This window comes from Nelumbo lutea, chromosome 8 (genome assembly GCF_056320005.1).
Source record: "Nelumbo lutea isolate HS-2025 chromosome 8, American lotus-T2T, whole genome shotgun sequence".
In the NCBI taxonomy this organism is placed as follows: Eukaryota; Viridiplantae; Streptophyta; class Magnoliopsida; order Proteales; family Nelumbonaceae; genus Nelumbo; species Nelumbo lutea.
The window spans coordinates 46,134,152-46,153,832 of NC_142691.1; the positions used below are offsets into that span (position 1 = coordinate 46,134,152).

The 19,681-nt window shown below is 38.1% G+C and overlaps 1 protein-coding gene across 1 annotated transcript; it reads left to right on the forward strand.

Annotated features, from left to right (window-relative positions):
- Positions 1-6,989: 6,989 nt before the first annotated feature.
- LOC148843984 (basic helix-loop-helix (bHLH) DNA-binding superfamily protein) lies at positions 6,990-10,400 on the forward strand. The gene is made up of 5 exons (XM_088959869.1): positions 6,990-7,145; positions 7,247-7,415; positions 7,546-7,773; positions 7,867-8,037; positions 10,131-10,400. Exons 1-5 carry the CDS (start codon positions 7,066-7,068, stop codon positions 10,221-10,223), a joined length of 741 nt encoding a protein of 246 aa, XP_088815995.1. The 5' UTR covers positions 6,990-7,065; the 3' UTR covers positions 10,224-10,400.
- Positions 10,401-19,681: the final 9,281 nt, after the last annotated feature.

The following is a 19,681-nucleotide window of genomic DNA, read 5'->3' on the forward strand; positions in this document are numbered from 1 at the left end:
ATGGATCTATCCCTTGTAGTCAAGGCTTTGGATCAAAATAGGTTGCCGCCAAGGTTGGAGGGTTATGAATATGGGGGATAAATTACCGCATGTTTATACTCATAGAAGCTATCAAGTCATGAAATAAAAAAAAAGAAAAAAGAAAAATAGATTAATAATCAGTTTGGGACCCATTCACCTTGTTCCAAAGGAGACGAGATGTCAATACAAGATATCCTAAAAACAAAATCTCTTTATATACTCTCAAAGCATTAAATCACACATTATGAATATCTCTTTATGGGTTATGGGAGATGGAAATAAAGTCACTTTCTAGATGGATAATTGGATGAGTGAGGAGCCCTTAGGCTATGTTAGGTTTGAAGGAAAAGGTAGGAAAACTTATACAAGATTTGTAAAGGTTTTCCTACCCTTTTCTTCCTTTCCCTACTTTTTCCTTCAAACCAAGCACAGCCTTAAGGATCAAAGCTAGGTAGGAGGACCTACGAAAACATGATGTAAATGTAAAAGTTGAGCGTTTAATTAATCAATGAAACAAAAATTGCAACTTAGGCTGCATTTGGTTGCAATGCAAATTGGTGCAAAACCATGGCAGTGCAAATGATTTGGGTGTAAATTCTGACTTACTTTTGTTTTAAATTTTAGCTTATTTTGTTTGGTTGTAGTACAATTGAAGTAAATTCAGACATGAAGCAGAATAAATTAAAATTCAAAACAAAATTAAACAAGAATTTGCATTTTTTACGTTTGCACTTCCATACATTTGAACTAGTGCAAATAAAATTGCACTATAACCAAAAACAGCCTTAGATTCATTACATGCCACTTTCCCCACAAAAATTTTAGCTAAAATAAAGGGAATCTATATCTCAAGGGAGGGAGTAGAGGATAAACCGGTTAGAGAATCCAGCTTAAATAGATTAGTTTAGCATCAAGTCTGGCATGTAGATAAAGAGACAAGTCCAGATCAGGTAGGCACGTTCAATGAATACTTTAAAATTTTTTTAACACATGTCCATTGAAATACCCAAAACCTATCCTTGAAAAAGATTAAAGACAACATTTAATAATTGTCAGAATATTTATAAATTACTCATTAAATATGCTTCCTATGTTAGGCCTACTGGATCCGATCCCTTAATCTCCATTACAAGAAGAAGGGCAAGTGCTGAATTTCGGTTGCAAAAGTGTAGGCAGCATTGGAAGGCTCACTCCTAACCATAGACACTATTACAGCCAAGCAAACCCCCCATAGACCACGGAAAATATCATCAAAGACAAAAAGAAAATGGTAGGGATGTGGAAAGCTCATTCAGTGGGTTCACGTGTTCAGTGAGGCAAACCAGCTTGCTGATCAATTAGCCAACCGAGGCCACTTCACTGTTGGCACCTTGGAGAACATCTCTCGCGGCTAGGAAATTAGAATTAAGCTTGAAGACATTTGGTCGTTGGAGAAAGACTCAAAAGATTTTTATCTGAATGTTTAAAGTTTTCTAAACGCCCAAGTTATCCTTTTTTAATTTATTTTGCCATTTTCTTTAATTTATCAAATCACCTTAATTTTTTAACATTTTGTACTGTTTATTGTTGCCTCCTTTGAAGTTAATGGTTTTGCGACATTAAGTGGAAACGTACCACAAATTCATTGTTCATCTCCTAAAGAAACAAACAAGATGACATGATGCAGGCATTGGCATTAAAGTTTTTATAGGAGGTTGTAATTTCTAATTAATTGTATATAAAATTCTTTTTTTTCTTTTTTGGCTACACGGGGGTAACACGTCCCCAAACATCAGCTACACAAATATAAAAAAGAGAGAAAGGAAGAGAAGCTAAACTAAGATTAACGGACTCTGCTGGAGAAGATAGAGCTTCGTGTGCCAACTAATCAGTTACCTGGTTTGCCTCCCGATAGATATTCCTATATGCCAGACCTCTTCAAAACTTATCCTTTAATTTGATGCAGTTGTTGATGATGTGTATTATCTTCCAAGGAGCTGGGATCTTCTATTTGAGACAGGAAATGACAATGTTAGAATCACCTTCGATAATGATAAGATAATCTCTAAAATTCAAGGCCAAATTATGGGCTTCCCAAACTGTCCAAGTTTCTGTCATGTTAATTGAAGCAATGCCAAGCTTATAAGCCTTGATGTCTAAGACTTTCCCGAATTGATCTCTAGCAATATTCGCAACTGAGCAAAAACCCTCCCCATTCCTACATGCATAAAAGTTGATCTTTATATGATCGATATTGGGAGATTTTCAAAATAATTGTCTTCCATGATTTATCCACTTTGTCAATATTAATCTCAACATGCCTTTTATTGTATTAATCACTTGCCATAAAACTCGACATACCTTTGAGTTCTCTGGAGTGGATTAATCACTTGCTAATGAATGGTGATTTGGCCTGACCTAGTAAAAAGGGGACACGTGGACACGACCTGACCAAGAGATGGCAACTCAGTCTGACAAGCTCAGTTTGCAACAATTGAGCTCGCATATTCAGTCACCTCAGCACAAAGGCCGCCTCGGCTTAAGACTCATCTCGGAGTAGGGCCACCTCGGTATCCAAGCCAGATCGGAACTAAAAGACCAAAATACCAGTTCGGAACCAGCAACTTGAAGTGCCACGTAATTGACTCCCGCGTAACCAATTCTAGAGGTCTCTCCAACGAATCCCGAATCCCTCGAGATCACAATGAGTTAACAGGCCCCAACTTTTTCGGGATCACGATAAGGACTTATCCTGACTCCGTCGAAATTGGAGGTGGAACGAGATAAGCCTTACCTGTATACTGCTCATTCGGAAGCGGAGCAAGCTCTATCTCCACATCCCGGATACCCCGGAACTCTTTCGTGTGCCCCACGACTATTCAACTATATAAAGGCTACAACCTCAATGGCTTAAGGTATGCGTGATTTTTCTGCTCTCTAGTTCTCTAGCTCTCTAAACTCTTAAAACTATTCAACTCGTATCAGATTACTAATTTAAGCATCGAATCAACCTCATCGGATTAACCACCCTGAATTCTCTGATCTTATTTTATAGATCCATTTAGCTCGTCGTCCGATTGAAAGCTAAATCATACTCCAATAGATAACAATTAAAACTCGTTTCGAGGTTCAAGCTTCTAGACTTAAAATTCTCCCGTCTCTTTCTATCTTATTGCTAAGTCTTAGTGCAAGAGTTCGTTTGAAAGCGTTCGGATCAAGATAGAGTAAGTGAGCAATATAGCAGTGGACATCTCATTATCGTGAGCTTAAAGATGTTGTGTTTCGACGGAAATTCGGTGATGGGTCCAAAACCAACAGAACATTTTCTCGATCTCAGAGGACATGGAGGACGAGAAAAAAATCCTTGGTTGTCTCGAATGTATGTGTGTGGGCAATGAACATAATCAGCTCCATCGGCATCATCATGACCAACAAGCAGACCAACAAGCAGCTTATGTCCCATAGCGGCTACGCCTTCAGCTTTTGTCTCTCTTTGATTTGACACCTGATCTTCTTATATCTCATTGTACATTGTGAATTATTGAATTTTACTTGTAAATTATTGCCTAAGTGTGGTTATCTTTTTTTTTTTTTTGTGGTTAGGATGGTTATGAGCCGAGTTTGTTATGAGCTACGTGAAAAACTTGATTTAATTTGGTTTAAATCGTGTTTTGAGCCGAGTTCAAGTCCAACATATTGGTCTATTGTTAATTAAGGTGAACTTGAGTATAATAAAGCCCAACTTATGAGACTTGTGAGCCTAATCAAGCTTTTATGTTTATACATACATACATATCTATCTATATATATATAATAACTAGTTTTTTAATTTTTAATTTTTTATATGTATAAATTTTTATTTTTATAAAACATTTGGCTCATAGTCGAGCTTGAGACCAGCCAAACCAAGTTCGAATTGAGCTTGAGCTTAAGCTCAAGCTCAAGCCTCATAGTGTATTGGTAAGCTGAGCTTGATAACTAGATATTCGGCTTGAACCCATCCCTACTTGGTTTTGTAATCTTGATTTTCTTTCTTATATAGATTCTTATTTTCATTTGTGGGTCGGTTCTTGCTGTTTGATTTAAAATTTCCAATAGTCTTGAATTTTTTGTTTCTCTAGTTTTGCCTTACTGTTTAGTTTCCCTTCTTTTCATTTTCTTTTGCTATAATTTGCTTGAGATCTCTCATCTCAAGATGGGTAAATTGGTAACTTGTCCCGCTTTTTTAATCAGCTCAAGCATCTCTTTTCTATTTAGGCTTGAAAGTGATTCTATAAGGTTCTTTTGGATTTGATAACTCATCTATGTTCATCTATGTTCTGATTAGTTTCTTTGGCAAGTAAACCCTCTTTTCTTGAGATTAGTTGTGGGAATTCTTGATTTTGTTACTCGCTCGAGGGGAAATTTTCCCTTTTCTTTTTTTACTACGTTTAATATAATTTTCTGCTTTTTCAACAACTTTGATTAGGTTTCACTTTGCGGTGACTGCATTGGTTGGTTTCATGTCAAATGTTTTCGGATATTTTGCTTCTAAACATGTACCTTTATGGGAACTTTTCTGGTTATCAATGGTAGCCAATATGTCAATTATGGGGATGAATTTAGAGTCCTTTTGGTTCACAGCCGGAATTGGAATTGAAATCCTATGGAATTGGAATCAGAATGGTTTATTCTCATAATCTGTTTGATTCCACAAGAATGAAAATGGGAATTAAAATCAGCAAGAATGGGATTTCATTCCCAAGGGCGGGGCAGAGATTGGGAATGGCCATTCTCTCAAATGTGGGAATGCCATTTTAGCATGAATAGAATAGGATTCCAATTCCATCCAACCAAACAGTTTGAATTAGAATAGCCAATTTCAATTCTGATTCCAGACTCCTATTCCAGTGAACCAAACAGTGTCTTAAATCTAATGCTAAACTCTATAGGATATTATCAATTAAGGACTAATAGAATGGATTTATACTTGACGGAATTCCATAGGATTAATGTTTTAATAAAGAAAGAGGAACATGGTAAATTGACTGTAGTCTCATCACGAACTAAGAGACAGGCTATTCGAGCTCAATGACATCTTCGCATCATCTCTTCTTTGATGGAATACCCATCAAAGACTTCAAGAAAAGAATGGAAGTATTTTTGGGTCAATTAGATTTTAAGAGAAAATAAAAAATAAAAAAATAAAGAAAATTTAATAAGGTATTTTGGTAATTTAATGCTTTATATCATTTAACTTAACAGCCAAAAGGGTATTATTTATTACAATGTAAAAGATTATGGGTCTATATGGCAAATTAAAGTATAAAGGATCTTTAAGAGTCATTTTAATTTACCAAAAAATTAAGCATATGTAGGGGTGCCAATTGGATTGGATTTAGTCCAATCCGATTCAGTCCAATGTGAGTCCATTATAAATGGACCAGGTCCAATCCAATCCAATCCAATCCAATAAATATTTTGAATCAGTCTAATTTAATGTTTGGACCATCTAACTTGTTCAAATTCATTTTGATTTAGATTGATTTTAATTCAAACCTGGTCCATCTACACCTATATTCTTATTTTATATCAATGGACTAGATATTGACTTAATCCAACCCAATCCAATATAAATTTATTACGAACGAATCAGGTCTAATCCAATCTCATAAATATTTTAGACTGAATTAGTTCAATCCATATATCTTCTTGATCCGTCCCGTCCAATCCGTCCAAATTGATTTTGGACCGGACGAGGTCCAATCCAAAATCGGTCCACTGACACCCTTAAAGCATATATGTAATGTATAATAGATATTCCCCACGAGAGCATGGATGTCGTGTGAGCAGAGTTTTTGATTCCAAGAGACGTGGTTTCGAAATTGGCACTGCGATAAACAATCTGGCTCATGAGGAATATTTGACCTTAGAATGACATATACACCCCTGATTATGGTTGTGATACTGTGATAACCACTACCCTGGGCTTGACAACTGTTTTGTTGCCTTTTATGATAATCCAATAATCCTGCATCACAGAAACTTCGGCCTTGTCGACTGGAATGTAGAATCCTGAGCTTCCAAAGTGAACTGACGACGCTACACGCTTGGGAATACGGCGCCGTCCAGTTTTACTGGGAAAGATCCGACGCTTCACACGACGGTTGCATGATCCACTGCAGAGATCCTCTTTTACGTCACTAGATAACGTCAGCAAATAACGTATGTTTCAGAATTCAGACGTGTCAGTGAAACTCAAGTAAGGAATTTTCGCCTGAAGATGGACACGTAAGAAGGTGAATTGACCACAATACCCCTATTATATTGTCCTTGCGCCACTTGTATTTACAAAAATAGCCCCCTATGAATGATTCCAAAAATTAATAGAAAAAGACCCAAGGCCAACGGAAATCTTCTCTTTCCGTTATACCCGCTGGATCGGAATCTTTTCATATTTAAATTTTTAGGTCGAAGATTCCAATCTAATGGTTTTATAAAAGTGAAGAAACCCTGACTGTCCTTGGACAGTAGTCTCCGGTTCATTACTTCAATTCCATCTTTTTTCACTGTGTTCCATCTGTGTCCTGAGCAATGGTCGGTGATGTTGACGCTTGCTCTTCCACACTTGGGTGCTCCTCTCGGGAAACCGTTGACGTCCCTAAAAGTTGCGGCCCACAAGAATACTAGAATCGGCTGCTGGAACAATCTCAAGAGTTTATATATGAGCAAAGCAACCATTCCAACTAAACGGACGGTTCAGATTGAGTTTAGGCTTTCCATGGCCGTGGATAAACGACAAACTTTTGATTTGATGAGTTGATCACAGAGAAACAAAAGTATCAATCGATGGTGACAAGGGGTCACAGTGGTACCTGTCTCACGCGGAGTCATAGACCACTCTATTGGACGTTCAAGATTTTCCTCGAAGAAGCGCAGGTAGACCTCCACGTGTCCCAGTGGCCCAAGATATAGGCCTTGAGGCTTGCCTTCCCTTCTATAAATTCAGTGTAGCCCAACTAGGCCACCTCTCAGAAGGCACGAAACCAAAAAACCTCCATTGCTCTCTCTCTCTCTCTCTCGCATATGGAGAACATTGAGAACATTGACGAGTACAGTCACTATTGGGAAACCAAAAGATTCATTCAGAATGAAGAGCTTGACAGGTATTAGTTACATTCCTCACACTGTAACTGCTCCTCTCTCTCTCTCTATTTATCTCGGCTCTAAGATGAATGAAATTGAGGATGTAATTTGATCTGAGCAGTTGGGCATTGGATGAGGCGTTCTCCAGCTACTACGATTCGAGTTCGCCGGAGGGAACGGCGACGGCGTCATCCATCGCTGCGAAGAACATTTTATCGGAGAGGAACAGGAGAAAGAAGCTCAATGAGAGGTTGTTTGCACTTAGATCAGTGGTGCCTAACATTAGTAAGGTAACCGATTAAAAGTCAAGACGATTTCCTATTTCATTGCTCAACTATTTCGAATTGCCAAGTTCCTATGTTTCCTTGCAAGAAGTTGTTCTTTACAGGCTGCAACTAATCTTGACCGCTAATTCGTTAGATGGACAAAGCTTCGATAATCAAGGACGCAATCGAGTACATTCAACAGCTACATGAGCAAGAGAGGACAATTCAAGCTGAGATACTGGAACTCGAATCAGGGAAATTTAAGAACAGCTCCGTCTCAGACGTCGAACAGACTTCCGTCTACTCGAGAAAAAAGAAGAAGAGAATTGATCAGTGTTATGACTCGGGAGGATCAAGAGCTTGTTCAATCGAAGTCCTTGAAGTAAGATAAAATGTTTTCCTCTTCTTGATTTCTAGATTCCATAAGTTTCTGAAATTAAGCGTTCTGATAAATCTTTTTCATTATTCTTTGCAGATTAGGGTCTCTTATGTGGGAGATAGAACTCTGGTTATAAGCCTCACTTGTAGTAGAAAGACAGACACCATGGTCAAACTCTGCGAGGTCTTTGAGTCGTTGAAGCTCAAAATCATCTCCGCCAACATCACTGCTTTTTCCGGCAGACTCCTGAAGACTGTCTTCGTTGAGGTGATTCCTCTCTCTCTCTCAGCGGCTGTCTACGTTTCTCTGTCTAGCAGTTTACATGGTAGGAAACTACCTTAATACCCCTATTACTAATAGGACAGACAAGCCTCCGGTCTGTCAGGCGTTCGTTGCTCCATAAAAACCCAACATCGCTGTAGCCGGTGGCCGGTGGGAGGAGAAATCCACTACGCCGTGGCTAAAACTGTGAAATCGCGGCCTTCGATGTAATTCAAGTTTGGGGGGAGGGGGACAGCCACACAGGCCACAGCAACAACGTCGAGGGCCGTGATTCACAGTTTTAACCGGCACGTGTCCTGTGCTTTCTGGGGCCCATGAGGCCACGACCCTCCCTACGATCTCACCAGGAGATTTCCGTAGCCACCACAACAGCCACAAACACGTTTAGATGATGCGGATTACAAATATTTACCGGAATCTTAAACTAATGCTACTTAGACAGTTGAAACTTGAAACTCATTGATCATGCTTATTTTATCGCGGGACCCATCTCCGACGGCGACTGCCTATTGATGCTCTGTCACATGGGATACTTGTGCGGGCTTAGTGAGGAGGAGCACCTTGTCTCCCGCATGGTGGTGGGCCCCTCGTCCCTTTATTCTTTTAATGGAAAAGAAAAGCTTCCTCTGGACCCACCAAGAATCACATCATATTCCTGGCTGTTGGATTGGAATAACGGTTTCATGAAGCCTGTACTGACCTGATCCAGCGGCAGTTGTGGACGGTACTGGCGCCTGGCGGTATTATCTATGGGGGCTCACCATACCAGACCAAATTACATCACCATCAAGAATTGGTCGCTGGATCCACGGTATTATCATAGGTGCAGCTTTGCTAAACTTTTGGTTCATACACTTCTCTTTTTCACATCCCCTGTTGTGTGGGCCCCATTGATCAGGCTACAACTAATCGACGGCTACGGATCGAATTTAAACAATCTCCTTTCTAAAAAGCATAAATGAAAACGTCAGCCTTAAATACTATTACCTCGACACCCTGGAATATGGTACCCACTACCTAACTTTAAAAAAGTGCTTTCTCCACAAAATAATACTTCCCAGAATCAAATCTGCAATGTCATGAAGCAAAGACCAATCATCCGGATCCGGTTCTTGTTAATAAATAGTAAAGTAATGATAATAATAACACTAAAACCCGAAAGTTCAGCTCCATTGGTATCGTATCACATATCGCCATATATGGATTCGGGTATTGAATTGGTGCCAGAGGGTATTTGGATACTACAACAACCCTAGTGCCTCAGATTAGCAGGTTCTTGGGCCTTAAAGCACTGGACCCAATTAGAGAACCCAGTCCAGTTTGGTCCATAGACTTTGACCTTATCAGGAACGAGGTGGGATCCGGGTCTTGATTAATAGGCACCCGCTAAATGCATGAGTATATGAATATTTAAATATATCGAAATATAAATAACCTAAATCCACTTAATCCGGATTTTCGTGTACCCGATTGTAACAACTATTTGAAACTTGATGGATTGGATCCGGAACCTAACTGTCATACCCGAACTGTAATCCGGTCAACCACACCCGCCTAATTGATCTACGAGACCGATGTCATAAGCCACAGATATGTCTAATATCAATTGGAAATTTGGCATGCATGGGATTAGCGGTGGACAGTAGACCACAAAGACATTTATTTCTTATCTTATCAGATTTCTGACAAGGCGCCACACATTAAATATGAGAACCATTTGGCTGAGTATCTCAGGGCCTTCTTCAATCGATTTTAATGTGGGTCATCTAATTTGCTCTGACAAGATAAGGATGTAGATATATAAGAAAGGGATTGATGCCCAAATGTCCAATATCTTCTCCTTCTATGTTATTTCACTCAAATTCCACGAAAAAAAAAAGAAATCCTTAATTTCAAGTACTGGGGTTCATTGATTGAAATTGTGCATAGAGACTTTATTCGAGTTTTCTTGGTCAAATTAATGCTTTTCTTTTGCTTGTGGGTGGGGCAATGCAGATTAGTTAGTGATAATATGATATGTATCTTCAAGTCTTTTCTGTGATTCTGATTTCTGACTTAAATTTGTTGATTTTCTTCAGGCGGACGAAGAGGAGAAGGAGCAATTGAAGATAAGAATTGAAACAGCCATAGCAGCTTTAAATCATGACCCACAAAGCCCTGTCAGCTACTAGAGAATAATGTCCACCACTTTGTTTCTTCATGTAATGGTTATGATGAATGTTGTCATAGTCACTTGTATAGGGTTTTTCCTTGGATTTACTCCAAGAGACTCAGTAATCTTGATTTTATCTGGTCTTTGTTTAGTCTTTAATGGCAGAAATGCACATTTGTTGCAATTTGGTGCTGAAGCATTAACTTGGTCACACTTTGAATCCTCAATAATACGTACACTTGTCAGAAAATAATGCCAGTATGCAATTCATAGGTGGGACCTATGAATCATGCTTTGTCTCTGTTTAGAGCTGTCAATGGGCTGGGTCTCATTTAGGAAAGGGTGTAATATGATTGACCAGAACGGGCCCAATTATTAATCAGGATAATTTGGCCCGATTAGACCTGATTATGCTTTGAGATCTATAATTACCTTATATATGATAAAAACAATTTTAGTATTTTACTTTTGATAATATAACCATAATAAAAGTGACAATAAAATAAGAAACTGTTTATACTTTGATAAAGCAAGTCACAAGTGTTCTAATTTTAACCAAAATTATTATAAAATGTATCCTTTTGAATATAAAATATAACAAAAATTGATATGGTTTAATCATATCAATTCGAGACAGCAAGAACTGATCCTAACCTAATTATTAATCAAGACAAAACCATAAAATTTAAATCAACATAATCAGTTCAGTTGGTTTGGTTCCATCGATTAAACCCAACTCATTGACAGCTCTATGTTTTACTCAAGAATTGCACAAACTGGTGCGCTAAAGTTGAGGGTTATAATTGTGTGGGAGTTGAATCAAATTCAAATAAATTTACATGAATATGCAATACTGAATCATTAAAAACAGGAAACTAAACATTATTGAAGAGTGGAGAAGGAAAGTGCCTTTAAAAAAAAGAAAAAAAAAAGCATAAAGAAATGGAGTGGGGAAGGAGAGGATAGAGTAGGAATACAAATGAATGTGCAGGTCCCTGGAGTGGCAACTAGTTGAACTTTCTAAGGTCCCATTCGTTTTTACTTACCTATGTAAATAGATTTCTTCAGGCAAGTATTTCTCAGGTAAAACTTGCTTGGATAACTGAGATTCTAGCATTCTTATGCAATACAAATTACCTGGATAAAGAGAGAGGTGCGAGGGAAAGAACGTTATAGGCACATGGGTAAATTGCTTATCCACCTTAGAGGAGGGTATCGGTTACCCATGTAATTTTATTATTTGATATCTTTGATTAATGTTGATGCTCGGTTTAGGCAAGGGCAATAAAGTAATTCTACTCCCAAGCTTCAAGGGAAGGCCGAATGCTTTGAGGGGTTCAGAGGAGGTGTGCCAAGAGCGAGAGCTGTAGGCCGAGGCAGATCATCTCTGAGTACTGTAGAAGCCGAGGGCTGTCGGTTGAGTGGTGAAGTCCCTTGGAGTCTGAGGTTCTGCAAGACAGTAGATGTCAGAGGCCCTGGGTGAGAACCCGAGGCAGAGGCTCCGACGGTCAAATTAGTACGAGGGTTGAAGAGAGGGATCTGGTGCAGACAAGGGCTCTAAGGAGGGTGCTCATATGTACTAGGCTCCTAGGGGGCAATGTCCTTCACTTAAGCTTAGTGTTAGAGCTGGTATTCATGGATCTTTTACCTGGAGGGGTGTACCCCATATTTATACTTGAACTGCCTGGAGGTTGGTGGAGATGGACGCCCCCAATGAGCTCCATACGAGGGCGGTCAACGGGAGAAGCAGGGATGCTGGGGCACTCCACTATTGGCTCTGTACAAGGAGAGCAGGGTAGCCCTCGCCATGCTGGACCGGGACCCTGGCTGGCATCCATGGGCTGGGCCAGGTTACCCTATATCAATTACCATCAGACCCAATATAGTAATGCAAGGATTATGGTCAATTTACCGGCTGACCAACTTAATTACCCCACCCCACCCCTCCCAACACACACACACACTAAATACATTAACTGAACTAGGTCTAAAGATTGAGGCATGCTGATAATGTACCCTCCTGTGAGGGGTTGTGCTACGAGGGTGGTTAGACCCCTATGAGGGGTTGTGCTACATACCCTCCTGTGAGAGTGATCATGCTGATAATGTAGTTTTAAAGAGGAGAGGGGAGATGATTAAAGGTAGAATAGAAAGAGAACGATGATCCCCTTACCCTCCTGAGAGGGCTTGTGTTCTGGCAATTCTGGTGGAGAAGAGTACCGACAGAGTCGACAGAGGAGGAAAGGAAGAGATGGTCATAGGTACGATAGAGAGAGAAGAATGATCACCCCCTTTGGCCCTTTACGTGGGAATGATATCGTTATATATTAGATATCTTTCTTTTTTTCTTAAATGAGAGGATCGATTTCTATAATCTTCCGGCATCTATGCCTTATCAGCAAAAGTGGCCAGTTGTCAACCTCTAATTTGTAGTCATACTGCTCTTATAATTTGTTCTGAATTACTACTTAATCAGACTGGTGATTGGATTAGGATAAAACCGATTCAATTCCAAATCAAGATGGACTAAAGCGGATTTGTGCTGGATTGCATGTCTATACTCTTACAAAAAAACCTTCAATACTACTTTGTCTAAGGACAATCACCCTTGAGAAAGAGAGAGGTGAAGCCATGGATGGTCCTAGAGGATGATTAATTGATATTAATTAGCCTTTCTCACTTAAATTACAAATTTGCCCTTATTGATTTATAGTTCTGATTGTTTTACTGAGGGGTTACATGTGGAAAAAGGATAAATTGACAGATATATGCATGCAGAAGGTTGCTAACTTCCTGTTTCATCAATTAATGGGGCAATGTGTATCTGGGCATTTGATGGGTTTTCATCATCTAAAGAGGCACGTGAGCTGGGTCCATGGGTGCAATATGAACCTGCTTGGATACTTCTTCTTGCTTTAAAACACTGCATGGAACACAAGTATCATGGTTTGGCCAACTTCAGATGTAAGAGCAGTCAAGCGAGTCAATCTTCAAACCGAGTATTGACTTCCTTCAAGTCGTAAACCTCCTACGTCTAATAGACTACGAAAGAGACAAAAGCCTCTTTGCGGCGTCAATCGTTACACACTTGGGCCACTGGTCTGGTCTTTGCTCCTTCAATTTTATATAGAAAATACATGTGCATGCATTTAGTCTTTTTCTATGTACAAATTTCTCTTGAATAGGAAAAAAGGAATCTGAACACTTTTGGTGTCATGTTTGTCATGTTGCATTTACTAATATTTATTGCACATTATATTCAGATCTCGGGGTGTTTTGTAGTGTGGATGAGAAATTAGTGGATGTAGATTATTCCACACCACACCCTATGACAAAGATTAATCCACATCACACCACAATCCAAATTTGTTCTGAACTGTGGACAAACTATATGGACTGAACTAATCCACACCCACAGTGATGTTTTGTACGCTTGGTGTGGAACACTTTTTGATTTTATGTATCTCATATACATTTTATGAATGATCTACACAATTAATCATAAATATCTAATTTTTGCATTTTATATGATAAGTATATTGAAAAATGCATCAATGAATTAATATTAACCAATAAATATTATTTTTTATAAAAACAATAGTAAAATAATTAAAATTTTAAAAATACATTTTAAATATTTAAAAATATTATTTTATTAATAAAAACAATAAAAATTAAAAAATTAAGTAAAATAATTAATATTTTATTGGAAAAATATTAAAATGTGTAATAGACAATAGGGTTTCAACCTTTCAAGGAGAGTGTGAAGTAGGGGATCAAAAATAGATTGTAAACGAGCCCTAACCATGAGTTTTTGCCATGGATGAGAATTTGAGGTGTGGATGGCACCGGTCCACAATATAGCATGGACCGGTCCTGTCCATAGCCAGCCGAACAAATGTCCATCCCATGGATGGGACAGTCCGTCCACGAGATGAGCATGGTGTCAAACACCGCCTTAAAGTCTATTTGTCTTTTATTGTTCACATTTTACAAAAAACTCTAGATTTATTCCCCATAGAGTGCGCCTCAGAGCATTTGCAACTGCATGTCTAGAATATCTCCCATATTTGCATGCATGTATGTTGTCATTCGTATGGGAGATATTCTCCATTCAAGGCTGTAATGTGTTGTAAGGCCGGGGTGAGGTGTACTCTATGAGGAGTAGTCCAAATTCTTTACAAAGTGTATGTTTTCATGTTTAGCAAGTAGGGGTGGCAAATGGGTGGGTTGAGTGAGAACCTACCTATATTTGCATGCATGTATGTTGTCATTCATATGGGAGATATTCTTCATTCATGGTTGTAGTGTGTTGTAAGGCCAAGGTGAGGTGTACTCTGTTGGAGAAATGGGGTCACTGTAACTTGAGGAGAAGCTCTGAGGCGCGTCTGAAGACACTATCTTTAGAATGTTATTTGTCCCCACTTAGTTTCATTGAGTTTGTTGTTGGGTTACAAGCAAATCTGTTCCCAGGATACAACAGAGCCTTGGGTGAGAATCTACAACTAACAAAGTTGAAGAATCTCTAAAGAAACCTTCTGTGAGACTGTAGCAGACCAGACTGAGAGAGAGAGAGAGAGTGAATTTCGAAATTGTGTGTTTTGGAGTCTGATTCATGCTCCTTAAATAATTTGTGAAGATATATGAAGAAAAGGTAGGTGTTGGTTTAGAAAAAGGCACCTTGAACAGTCATAATTTCAAACATTGTGACTGTTTAAAAAGAAGTTAACAGTTTGTGACTGTTAACTTTGAATTGTGCCTCTTGATCACACCCGATCGAATCGTGACCATTGATCTCATCAACGGTGATCAACGGTCAGCAACGCACCAAAACCAAAGCCGTCCATCACAAACCACGCGAAATGCGAGCAAAGTGCGCCTCTAAAGCGCCTCATTGCGCTGCACACATGCGCACACACGTGTGCGCGGTATCGAATCCCCATACTCTCCTCTACTAATTCTAAGGAGTGTAAATCAACTCCTATTGAAATACTGAAAACAAAACTTATAATTTTCCAATGTGGGACAAGTTCAAAACTAGGTTTTGTAAGAGAAGAAACTGATTTTTCAATCAAGTGTGCAGGTGTAATTTCTCATGTAATTGACCAATCAAACCCATTAGATTTAATCTCTTATGAGATTAAAATCCAATAATCTCCCACATTGATTGATCAATTACATAGTTCTCTCTCAATCCAAACTACTATGACACAATTATGCATACAAAAGGTGTTTATCAACTTAAACTTTTTGTTAGTATGGATATCTCAGAGCCTTGTCAAAGTTATTGGTGGTAAGACATTAAACCAATTACTCTCAAGATAGACCAGAGACACCCATACACACAAAAATGTCTATTCTCTGCAAGAGTTTCAAGTTTTGTTCAGCACTGTTATGGCCATGTGCTTCTTTCTTGGTTTCATAAACAATCCCGAAAGCAAACCCAAACTCTCATGAGAAGTGGCACCACTTCTATATTCACATAGGTGAAGTTCCACTATGTGCTCTGTTATTTGACACATTTCAGAACTTCATTAACAGTTTATCTCAACCTTTCATCATAATGGACAACACTGTTTATGTTGTGATGGGAAATTTCTCAATGTCAGTGCTAATAGTCACATTGTCGTAACTTGTTGTTACCCATTAAACACAATACTGATGGTTTTTCAGTTCAGGTTGGGTTACCATTATAGGTGACTAAGTAAAAGGTTTTAATCCCATCTCTTTGGTTGTCATTCTTACTAATTCTCTGGTCAAGCCCTTGGTAAGAGGATCAACCAAGTTTTTACTTGACTTCACATAGGTTATAGTGATGACTCCATCTTAAATCAGTTGCCTAACAAATTCATGTCTCAGACTTATATGTCTGGACTTACCATTGTAGGTACCACTGTAGGCCCTTGACAGAGTTGCCTCACTATAACAGTAAATGGAAATTGGAGGCATAGGACTTACCATTGAGATATACAAGTTTGTCTCTTGTATATCTGGACTTACCATTCAGCCTCTTTTCTAGCAGTCGCTAAGGCTATGAATTTGGATTCCATGGTCGAGTGAAATATACAAGTTTGTCTCTTGGATGCCCAAGAGATTGTACCCCCACCAAGGACGAAAATCCATCCAAATGTGGACTTGTTATCTCCATTATCGGTAATCTAACTTGCATCAGTGTACCCTTCTAGTACAGCTAGATAATCACAGTAAAACAAGCCAAGTTCCAAGGTTCTCTTGAGATACCCAAGAACTCTCTCAATTGCCTTCCAGTGCTCTGCACCGGGATTACTTGTAAATCGACCGAGTTTACTTACTACAAATGTAATATCAGGTTTGGTACAAAGCATAGCATACATCAAGCTCCCTACTGCACTAACATACTCAAGTTGTGCAATTGCTCTACCAGTATTTTCTACTAGCTTTATACTAGAATCATATGGCGTGCTATATTCTTTAAACCCTAAATGCTTAAATTTCTCAAGTACTTTGTCAATATAATGTGATTGGCTTAATGCATAGCCCCTACTATGTTTTTTAACTTTTATTCCCAAGATGGTATCTATTTCTCTTAAATCTTTCATCTTGAAGGCAGAGGATAAGTAGTTTTTAGTTTCATTTATGCCAATCATATTTGTACCCACAATAAGCATATCATCAACATAAAGACACACAATTACTTTATAATTTTCAGTGAATTTTGAGTAGATGCATCTATCAGCACTATTATGTTTAAAACCAAAAGCTATGATGCAAGAATCAAATTTCTCATGCCACTGTTTAGACGTTTGTTTTAATCCGTATAGTGATTTAACCAGTTTACAGACTTTCTTGTTTTCAGGAAGAATAAATCATTCTGGTTATTCCATATAAACCTCTTCATTTAAATCACATTTAAGAAAGTGGTTTTAACATCCGTTTGGTGAACAGATAAGTGATAAATGGATGCTAATGCTATGAGTGTTCTAATGGAAGTTGTTCTAGCCACTGGTGCATAGGTGTCAAAGTAATCAATCCCTTCTTTTTGACTAAATCCTTTTGCTACTAATCTAGCTTTAAAAGTTTGTATAGTTTCATCAGTGTTGTATTTTCTTCTAAACACCCATTTACATTTTATTGGTTTTGATCCTAGAGGCAAATCTACTAGTACCCATGTGTTATTTGACATTATTGAATCCATTTCATCATTTATAGATTCCTTCCAAAAGGCATATCTCTAGAGGTCATGGCCTCAATATAGATTTTTGGACTATTTTCAATGTTTAGGACAATAGGTATCTTATTTAAAATCTTCTCTCTATCAGCCTCAACCAAAAATACAATTGACTGAGTAGAGATGAAATCTGAACCTAAGTATTTCTTTGTTCGTTGTCTTTGACTTCTTCTAAGTCCTATTGTAGGTATTACAGTTGTGTCATTTCTTATTTTAGTCTCATTATTATCAATAGGTATTGAGATCTGAGTTTCTTTGTCATTTTCTGTAGATTCAGAACACAGTTTATTTTCAAAGAATTCAACATCTCTAATTTCAATTATTATGTTGGACTCTAGGTCTAGAAGCCTATAGGCCTTGCTATGTTCTTCACATCCAACAAATATACTTTTCTTAGCTCTGAGTCCTAATTTGGTTCTTTTAAGACCTGAAATTCTAAAATATGCTAAGCACCACCACACTTTTAGATATGCTAAATTAGGCTTTCTTCCTGTCCATAATTCATATGGGCATTTGTTATTAACTCTAGAAACAATTCTATTATGTAAATGGCAGGCTGTTAGGAGTGCTTCCCCCCACAGGTTTAAGGGTGCATTAGCTTTTAACAACATGCAGTTTATCATTTCTGTAAGTGTTCTATTTTTCCTTTCAACCAGACCATTCTATTGAGGGGTATAGGGAGAAGAACACTGATGTATTATTCCAAATTCTTCATAAAAAAATTAAACTCATTTTTAAAATATTCAACACCCCTATCACTTCTAAGGATTTTAAATTTCTTTTCTAGTTGATTTTCAACTTCAGTCTTATACAGTTTAAACATGTCAAATGCTTCATCCTTAGTTCTTATAAGGTAGACATAGGTGTACCTAGAAAAGTCATCTATAAATGTTATGAAGTATCTCTTACCTCCTCTAGTTAATACACCATTGAGTTCACATATGTCAGAATGGATTAGTTCTAGAAGTTGAAGATTTCTCTCAACATTAGGGAAATGTTTCTTAGCCATTTTAGATTTTACACATATTTCACATTTTTCAGATGATTCATTATTGTAAGCAATTATACCAAGTTTGCTCATGTTCTTTATGGATTTAAAATTCAGGTGTGCCAATTTATCATGCCATAAAGAAAAAGAATCAACAATATAAATAGAAACTTTTCCTTTATTAATACTTAATTTGAACATACCATTACAATCATATAGCTTTCCAACAAACATCTCATTCTTGCATAGGATTAGTTTGTCGGATTCAAAGACAACTTTGAATCTCCTCTTACAAACAATATTTATTGAGACCAAGTTCTTTCTAATGTCAGGAACATGGAGAACATTCATGAGAGTCAGTGTCTTTCCGGAGGTGAAGTTCAACTCTACACTGCCTCTTCCAGCAACTATGGCACATGTTTGGTTTCCCATCTATACCTCATAGCCATCAGTCACTTCTTTATATGTCTTGAACAAAGACTTGTCCTTGCAAACATGGACTGTGGTGCCTGAATCAAACCACCATCCAAAAGATGATTCTGCCATGTTGACTTCAGTAATCATGGCCACGAGATTGTCTTATACCATGTTTGCAGACTTGGTTCCACCTTTTCGATGTCGGCAGACCTGGGCATAATGCCCCTTCTTTCAACAAACATAGCAGGATCCTTTCTTATTGTTGCTCTTCTTGAAGTTCACATCCTTCTTCTTTACTTGTAATGCAGTATTAGTCTTCTTCGATCCATTTTCCACAAAATTGACTTTAGAGTTCAGCATACCGGCCAGGGTCTTTTCCCTATTGTCTCTAATTCGAGACTCTTCTAAAATACGAACGTGTTGCTGAATTTGCTCCAAGGTAAGTTCTTCAGCCTTGTGCAGAAGATTCTTCCTGTAATCATTCCAAAAGGGTGGAAGTTTGGCAATGATTGCTCCCACTTGGAAAGATTCAGGAAGGATGATGTTAAGGGATCGAATTTCGTTGACTATCACCTGTAGTTCATGAACTTGCTCCAGTATGGGTTTATGGTCATTCATGGTGAAGTCAAAGTATTCTGCAATAAGATACTTATTCATACCTGCTTCTTTCACCTTGTATTTGAATTCCAGGGCCTTCCAGGTTTCTTTTGGAGATGTAATTTCCTTGTAGAAGTTGTAGAGCCGGTCTGATAAAGCATTCAGTATGTGTCATCGGTACAGAAGTGAGTCATCTTCTCATTTTGCTCTTTCATTCTTTAGTTTCTCTGAGTCTTTATCAGTGGGTTTAGGAAATGATTGCAGATTC